Source organism: Cryptomeria japonica, chromosome 5, assembly GCF_030272615.1.
Source record: "Cryptomeria japonica chromosome 5, Sugi_1.0, whole genome shotgun sequence".
Taxonomy (NCBI): Eukaryota; Viridiplantae; Streptophyta; class Pinopsida; order Cupressales; family Cupressaceae; genus Cryptomeria; species Cryptomeria japonica.
Window position 1 is genome coordinate 870,638,487 of NC_081409.1, and position 9,944 is coordinate 870,648,430.

The 9,944-nt window shown below is 36.0% G+C and overlaps 1 protein-coding gene across 1 annotated transcript in view; it reads right to left on the minus strand.

Annotated features, from left to right (window-relative positions):
- Nucleotides 1-269: 269 nt before the first annotated feature.
- LOC131876269 (uncharacterized) overlaps nt 270-9,944 on the minus strand; it is a 37,109-nt gene continuing 27,434 nt past the window's right edge. Inside the window, exons 5-6 of the mRNA XM_059221174.1 lie at nt 462-467; nt 270-371 (exon numbers count right to left, since the gene is read on the minus strand). Of these exons, the coding sequence (XP_059077157.1) occupies nt 270-371; nt 462-467 (108 nt within the window). The remainder of the gene's footprint in view (nt 372-461; nt 468-9,944) is intronic.

The window sequence follows — 9,944 nt, forward strand, 5'->3', positions numbered from 1 at the left end:
CAACTATTAAAATCCTCTACAACTTGGACAAACTGACAAGGATTCTACAGATCCTTCTACACTTTGGGCTCTACAAGACTCAAGAGGGTGATCCCTTAGTGAATTCATGATCTTTGCACCATACTCACAATTTGCACTAAAACAAAGCAGATAATCTCATATACATGCTCAACAAAGAGGGAGAATGCTCAAGAATATGTAGGTGTATGATTTGATGAGTTGAAAAGTGGCTTTTTGTGTTGAAGACATGCAATATTGAAAGAATCTAGTTATTGTGTGAGTTTTGTATTACGGATTGTTACCAGAAGTAGTTCCAATAGTGCAGATTGTGTTTCAGTGGTGGATTTTGTTGGTTCCCCAAAGGGTTTACACTGCAAAAGGAATAAATCAAGTTGATGTTAGATAATTCAAAAAATCGAAAGACAAATAAGAGGGGGGGTGAATTAGTTGTCACAGATTACCGAAACCTGAAACATTAATATAAGAATAGAAGATAAACTAATTAAGCATAAACAATAATCACATAATAAATACCATCCACATGACACCAAGATTTGTACGTGTAAAAATAGATAAAGGGAAAAACCACGGTGGGAAGCCTACCCACAGTCAAATAATACTTCTGCAGTAAGTATGTGAATTACAATTGAGGGGCCTGCACTTGCAGGAAGGCCAACAACCTAGAGTGCACTTCTCATCACAAAAGGAGCCTCACTGACTGCATAGAAATCTAGACTACAATCTGGAGAAGTGTTGAACTATAAAAGAAAGCATCTTATATGCCTGAGTATAGTTCCGGTTAAGCTCAATACCGGAGGACTAAATCCTCTTACATAAACCCAATTCGATCTCCAATAATAGACCAACTCTTCTTCCTGAATGATATTACATTATTCACACATTACATTCCTTGACCATGACCTCTAACATTAACCATGATGATCTACAATGACATCTTACATCTATTTATACAAAACTCTCGACTATAAACAATCAGGTCGGCCATTAGACAATAAACCAATTACATAATTATAAACCATGTCGGCCTTAGACAAAACAAATAATATCAACACATAAGACATCTCGAAAATACATCAATAGGTCTTATCCACATGTTACATTAAAGCTGGTCCATAAACTAGATTAATTGGGACCCAGTATAGGTCCATATGCTTTAGAAATGATATCCATCCACCAAGTCTTAAACATGATCACTAAAAACATCCAAAAACTCTATCGGAAGCTGCACCAACACCACTTATGTAATTCAGCAAAGATCTCCACAAAAAGCTTTGCCGGTGAAACCCTCGCCGGAACCAGAAACCAATCTTCTAAGTAAGAAGCATAGCATCCAATCTCCAGACCAAAACCAACTGACCAAATATGAGTATGAGTATCATCAATAAGCCAATTCCATCACTAGACTATATCGGATCATGCCAGATCCAAGTTAACCATAAACCACTCAACCTATCAGGACCATAAGGGTTCCAGGAAAGCATCCAAACAACTAGTGTTGGCATCAATGACAAAACATTAATCCGACACATAATCAATTCCACCAAATGGCCAACAATCTCCCCCTTTGGCATTGATGGCAACACTAGATGTGAAAACCATCTAAGTACCAAGAAATGCCAAATAAGTCTCCCCCAATGAAAGACAACTAACAAACTCCCACGTATAGTTCGGAATAACAATATCTCCCCCTATGAATAATATCTCTATAAGGCTTTGAATTTCTTTTCCAATATCACTCCCCTTTCATTTTCTTTTTCACATCAATATCACTCCCCCTTTGACATCAATGCTAGAAATCTGACAGAAATATCAAAGCAAAAACATAAATCACAAAGTTGACTACTCCCCCTGAGCAGTAACATACCACATCAGTGCTAGAGTGAATAGTATCTCTGATAATGTATGTCGGACTGATGCCAAATTTCATCAATCAAGTCTCTACCAGAGGGGTAGAAACTCCCAATCTATCTCTCAGGTACTCAAATGATTTCTTGGGCAAAGGTTTAGTGAAAATATACGCAATCTACTCTTTAGTGTTCACATAACCCTGTCTCACTTCATTTGATTTCACCTTTTCCTTAAAAAAGTTATACTTGATAGACATGTGCTTTATTTTAGAATGAAATGCCGGATCCTTTGATATATCAATAGCAACAAAGTTATCACAGTGAATAACTACCGGTGCATCACAATCCACCTTTATATCCTTCAACATTTGCTTCATCCATAAAACTTGTGTCAGTTAGTAGCAGCAACAACATACTTAGCTTCAGCAGTAGATAAAGAAGTACATGACTGTTTCTTGCTAATCCATGAAACCAGCTTCTTTCCAAGAAAGAAAGCTCCACCAAAAGTTCTTTTCCGGTCATCAACATCTCCAGCCCAATCAACATCTGTATATGCACATAAAGTAAAGTTATCATTCTTAGGGTACCACAAGCCATATTCTAATGTACCTTTCAAGTATCTAAAAATCCTTTTCACTACCATCTCATGATTTTCTCTAGGATCACTCTAAAATCTTGAAATAATACAAACAAAATTCATAATGCCAGGCCTAGTCTGAGTCAAATAAATCAGACCTCCAATCATAGATTTGTATCTTGTAGGATTTATCGGTGCAAAAGCATCTTTTCTTGTCAATTTCTCACTTGTAAGCATAGGAGTACTTAACGGTTTAGAATCTCACATACCAAATTTCTTCAACAATTCCTCTTCATATTTAGTTTAACAAATGAAAATATCTTTGTCAGTTTGCAGATTATTGCAAACCTAAAAAAAATTTCATCTCACCAATCATAGACATCTCAAATTCTTTCTCCATATTCTTAGAAAATTCTATGCATAACTTATCTTCAGCTCAAAAAATAATGTCATCAAAAAATACATGGATAATCAGTATATCATCATCAGTGATTTTATAATATAAATTACTGTCAGCACTACCCTTAGTAAAAACAAACTGCAAAAGATATTTATCCAACCTTGCATACCAAGCTCTAGGTGCTTGTTTCAATCCATATAAAGCTTTCCTTAACCTGTAGACCATATTCGTATCATCAAATAGTGAAAAACCATCAGGTTTCTCCATATAAACTTCCTCATCAAGATCCCCATTCAAAAATGCACATTTAACATCCATCTGATAAACCTTGTAGTTTTTATAAGCAGCATAGGCAAGAAATAATCTTACAGCTTCAATCCTAGCTATAGGTGAAAAAGTCTTTCAAAAATCAATTTCTTCTTTCTGAGAGTATCCTTTACAAACCAATCTAGCCTTATTCCTTATAACTTGACCATCCTCATTCAATTTATTCTTAAAAACCCATTTAGTTCCAATAACATTTTTATTTTTAGGCTGGAGAACCAAGGTCCATGTGTTATTTTTCTCAATCTGATCTAATTCTTCTTCCATAGCTTTCAACCAATGTTCATCTTTACACGCCTCAACTACTGATACCGGTTCAACTTGTGAAATAAAACATACCTCATTAGTTGCTAGTCTTTTTCTTGTCATCACTCCATTGCTCTTATCCCCAATGATCTGATCTTCTGAATGATTGAATCTCACATACCTAGGAGTTTTCTGACTTTCAGTTCCTCTTCCCTGTTCTCCAGTTACTGTAGAGTTATTTGATACTGCCAGAGTAACTGGTTCAACTCTCTGTTCTGGTAAAGGTGCTACCAGTTCATATATAATCATTTCCAATGCCAGTTCCTTCTCATAAACTCTGATTTGACTTTTGTTCATCTTATCTACCTTAACATTAGCACTCTCCACAATTCTCTGCAATCTCTTGTTATAACATCTATATTCTTTTCTTTCATTAGAATAGCCAAGAAATATTCCTTCATCACATCTAGGATCAAATTTCCCAATTATATAATTTCTCTTGATATAACATTTACTACCAAAAATTGTGAAATACTTAATGGTAGGTGTATTGCCAAACCATAATTCATAAGGTGTCTTACCGATTTCTCCTTTGATATGTACTCTGTTGAATTTATAAACCATTGTACTCACTAATTCTCTCCAGTAGATATGAGGAAGACTAGCTTCCATCATCATTGTTCTATCAACATCCGAGATAGTTTTGTTCTTCCTTTCCATAATTCTAGTCTGCTGAGGTGTCTGGGGAGAAGAAAATTGTCTTCTTATATGATGCTTGTCACAAAAGTTATTAAATTCATCGAATGTGAATTTTCCACCTTGATCTGATCTCAAACACTTAATCTTCAATCCTTGTCTTAGTTTCCACTTTAGCTTGAAAGATTTTAAACTTTACAAATGCTTCAAATTTTTCTTTCAAAAAAGTAACCCACATCATTCTAGAATATTCATCAATGATTAGCATGAAATATCTATCACCTTGAAAACTTTTAACTCTAGCAGGGCCACACAAATCAGTATGAATAAGATCAAGAACATCATTTGATTTATATTGTATACTCCTTAAAGAGTTTCTGACTTGTTTACCCATTTGACATTCTTTACATATCGGATTATAGGGCTTTATAATCTTAGGTATATCCCTAACTGCCTTAGTTGAACTGATCTTTACAATGCAATCAAAATTCACATGACACAACCTTTTATGCCATAGCCAACACTCATCAATCTATGTAATCAAACATGCCTTTTCACCACAGTTCAAATGAAATATATTACCTTTTGTCTATGTACTGGTTTCTATCTCCAAGCCGAATGTATTAATGATTTTGCATTTTCTATCCTTGAACTGTAATTGAAATCCCTTATCTACCAATTGTCCTACATTCAAAAGATTATGCCTTAAACCTTCAACATAATAAACATTGTTAGTATTGTTCTTACCATCCAATGATATAGTTCCTTTTCCTTTTATCATACATGCTTTGTCATCTCCAAATATAACTGGACCACCATCAAATTATTGCAAAGACAAAAACTTTCCTTTATCTCCAGTCATATGATGTGAACAACCACTATCAATTACCCATTAATCCTTGTCTTCAATTTTAGCAGCAAGAGCCTTCTCTTCAGGTACATTCTCTTCCAGTGCCAGATCATCTTCCTTGATAGCTAGGAACACCCATTCCTTCCCATTGTTGGATCCACTAGCAGAGTCTTCTGTTGGTTCATCGTATGAATTAGTAATGCCTCCCCCATCTTCTATGTACCATGATTTGTCTCTATTTTTCTTGTACTTATACTTGTTCTGATATCCAGGTAAATGATGTTCTAACTCTTTCTTCAAATCTTGAATTCCTTTCAGGACATCTAGATGCAAAATGACCAATCTTATTACATGCAAAACATTTAAAAGGTGTTTTTCCTTCATACTTACTTTCTATCGGTCCTTTAGGTACTCTTCTAGAAAATAGTTCTTTGAGTTTCTCAAACTCATCATCTTGTCTTTTCATATCTTCCAATTACTTTGCATACAAAGCTTTCTAGTCTTGCTTATCAGTTGTAGATGTAGATGCATGAAAAGAAGGTTCAAACTTCACAACTCCAGAAGGTCCAAATTCTTCAAGATCAAAAGCATATAGTTTCCTAACCAAAGTATCTCAGTTGACAGATGTATTAGCCATTGTTCTTAACTCATTAATAGCAGTAGCCTTCATTTAGTAAGCTAGTGGTAGGGCTCTCAGGATTTTAGAAACAATTTCATCTTCGCTTAGAGTACCACCAGAACATTGAATTCCCATAACAATCTCACTTACCCTTTCCATGAATGCAGTAATCCTTTGATCTTCTTCAATCTCTAGAATCTCACCCCGTAACCATCAAATTTAACAATCTTGATTGTAGGGTCACCTTCATTAAGAGTCTCCAACTTATCCCATATAGCTTTTCCAGATGATTTGTTGGTTAATCCAATTATTTGCTGATCAGAAAGTACAAACAAGAGGGCTTCTCTTGCTCTACAATCATTCTCAAGCTCCTTGTCCAGGTTTTTCAGAGGAGGATTGCTAGATCTCGGATTATAGGGTATGACACCATTCTGTGTGATCTCCCAAATATCCTTGCCAAGACATCTAAGATGAGTCTCCATCTGAATCTTCCATGCTATGTAATTTGTTCCATCAAGCCTCGGAATATCCCTTTGAAAGATAGCTCTAGAAGAATGTGATGAACTTGAACTGCAAGTTGCCATAGGATCTTCCTCAAATGGTTATGCTTTCTCCAGAGAGGACCAAATCTCTGATACCAATTGTTAGACAGTTTAAATAACTGGAAGACAACTTAGAGGGGGGGGGAGTGAATCAGTTGTCATAGATTACCGAAAGCTAAAACATTAATACCGAAATAGTAGATAAACAAATTAAGCATAAACAATAGTCACAGAATAAATACCATCCACATGACACCAATATTTGTATGTGGAAAACCCGTAAAAGGGAAAAACCACAGTGGGAAGCCTACCCACAGTCAGATAATACTTCTACAGTAAGTATGTGAATTACAATTGAGGGGCTTGCACTTCCAGGAAGGCCAATAGCCTAGAGCGCATTGCTCATCACAAAAGGAGCCTCATTGACTACATAGAATTCCATACTACAATCCAGGAGAAGTGTTGAACTATAAAAGATAGCATCTCCTATGCCTGAGTATAGTTCCAGTTAAGCTCAATACCGAAGGACTAAATCCTCTTACATAAACTGAATTTGATCTCGAATGATCGACCAACTCTTCTGCCCAAATGATATTACATTATTCACACATTAAATTCCTTGACCATGACCTCTAACATAAACCATGATGATCTATAATGAGATCTTACATCTATTTATTCAAAACCCTCAACCATAAACAATCAGGTCGGCCATCAGACAATAAACCAAACAAATAATATCAACACACAAGACATCCTAAAAATACATCAATAGGTCCTATCCACACATTAAATTAAAGTCGGTCTATAACCTAGATCAACTGGGACCCAATATAGGTCCATACGCTTCAGCAATGATCTCCATCTGTCAAGTCTCAAATATGATCACTAACAACATCCAAAAACTCCATAAGAAGATGAACCAACACCACTTATGTAATTCATCAAAGATCTCCACAAAAAGCTCTGCTGGAGAAACCCTCACCGGAACCAGAAACTAATCTTCTAAGTAAGAAGGATAGCATCCGATATCCAGACCAAAAACAACTGACCAAATATGAGCATGAGTATCATGAACAAGCCAATTCCATCACTAGACTATACTGGAGCCTACTGGATCATGCCAAATCCAAGTTAACCAGAAACCACTCAACCTACCAGGACCAGAAGGGTGCCGGTAAAGCATCCAAATAGTTAGTGTTGGCATCAATGAAAAAACATTAATGCAACACATAATCAATTCCACCAAATGGCCAACAATTGATTCTTCAAATATCTATGGAGAAGCTAACTCCAACTATCAAAATCCTCTAGAACTTGGACCAGCTGACAAGGATTCTATAGATCCTTTTACACTTTGGGATCTACAAGACCTGGGAGGGTGATGCCTTAGTGAATTCATGATCTTTGCGCCATACTCACAAATTTCACTAAAACAAAGTAGATAATGTCATATACAAGCTCAACAAAGAGGGAGAATGCTTAAGAATGGTGAATTATTCAGTGATCCTCAACCTATTGGAGCATGAGATAAAGAAAACATACAATGACAAACATGAAGTAAAATGTATTCTGATAATCAACAAATTTATAGCAAATATAGGTGAATGGAGCATAAAACTGTTCGTAAGGACTAAGACAAGCTAATAACTAGTGCCTTATTCCATTGGAGAGTTAGATTCATGAATTGTAAAATGAATCACAACATAATTTATCTGATATCATGTTGAACTAAGAATATATTGCATTACAGGATAAGTGCACCAAGATGGTGAACAAAAAAGTGGCCACATGCCAAAAAAAAACTAAATTTTTCATAACCTATCTAGGTTCTAAAAATTCAAATATGTGCTAGGCTTGGTAGCACCAAGCCTAGAGAAAAACAATTAAAAAAACCAAAAGTTCCTCAAAACCCGTATGGGTTTTGAGGAACATTTTTTTTTTAATAAAAAATTAAAAGTTTCTCAAAACCCGTATGGGTTTTGAGAAACATTATTTTTGGGTGTAGGCCACAGGTTTTGGCCATTTTCAATGCCAAAACCCGTGGAACAGTAGCAAGTAAAATCCAAAAAAACATAGAACCCACATGCGTTTGCAACTATTTTGGATTTTCCCAACATTTAGAGCAATTTTCAACAATGGCACCCCGTCGAACAGGTAAGATTTGATTGGTTTGATTATTTTTGTTTGCATTTTAGTTGAAGTATGGTTTTTTAATTGATTTAAGTTTTGCTTTTATTAATTTGATGTTAGATTCTTCAAGTAATCTCCCAAAACAAAATAGACAACAAAGACCTCCTCCTGCACAAGCAACACAAGAAAACCTTGTAAACATTGCACAAGAGCAACAAGAAAACCCTCAAAATCCTCAAAATGTTGCTCCTCAACAACCACCGCCACCCATAAACCCTCCATGTCCTCCATTAGATCATGTAGATGCAACACAAGAGGATCTCATCAATCACCTTACACAAAATAGTGCTCAAATTTCTATATTGGTGAATAGGTTGAGGTCCTCTAGCCTTGAGCACCACTCAACCATCGCTAAAAAATTGGAAACAATGGCTAATAGTGCAAATGAGGTATCTAGGGAGGTTACAAAATGGGGTTCATGGAGGGATAGATGTCGAATATTTTATGCGAAAGGGTTGTCATATGATCAAGTGAAGAAAAAGGGCATAGGTAAAGCTGACATATGTGCTCTTTTCATTGATCATGTTACCAGTAACAACCTATAACTAAATATGACTCGATTTCCTATACATTAGTGTGTTCATGCTAGGATGAAAGAAGCTTTTTGGGATAGGTGGTATATGGTCTTTGACCAACCACCTTGTAATAATTGGGAGGTGAGCCCTTTATATTTTTTGAAAAAGTTGTATTGTGAATTTATCCTCAATGGGAAACCGAATTACTTTGACATCCAACAATTTTTGGGTAGAGGGAGAGGCTCTGTGTAGGATAGACTTGGGGCCCATAGGGTGGTAGAGCCACAACATAGGAGGTGTACAACTCCTAAACCCATGGTTCATGTCACTGTCCCTATATCCTTGAAGGAGTCTATGGAATTTTAGACTCTTCAGGTAGCTGCATCATTGACTGATGTCATTGTTCAACATGGCACATAGTTGTTCAGGGTAGAGGATGTAACAACACCTATGAAACCTCCTTCATCAGTGACACCTCCTTCATCAGCAACACCTCCTTCCTTAACGACACCTCCTTCATCAACAACACCTCATGCATCATTTGGCATGAGCTAGCCCATTCAACATATGTTCCCTACCTGCCAGGGTGTATGTTCTGGTGTAGACACTGATGTAGACGAGGATGGTTTGAAATCTCATTCATGTACATGTTGCGGGAGTAGATGCCATGCTTCCACTATAGAGGATGTGGCCTTTATCGATGAACTGATCAATATGTTGTACGCTTTCTATCAAACACAGGTGTGTTTAATTTTGTTTATGACATGTTATCAATTAAGTGACTAAATCTTATAAAAAGAAATGAATTTTTATTTTTAGAAAAATTTAAAGTGACATATAAATAAAATGCATTGCAGGGTGCAACAGGTGGTGGGAGTACACCACATACTTTTCAGTCGACTCCACAGTCACGAGTAGTTTCGCTACCAGAGGTAAAGATTTGTAAATTTGTTAAAAATATAATAATACATTGGTTTCAAAATATATTTTGGTAAATATATGTATCATTACTTGGTATTTTATAGGGCTTATTAGTGATTGAGATGTCCCAACTTGATGATATCACGCTTTTGGCCATTGACTTTGGCCAAGATAGCTATGCAGTATGATTTAG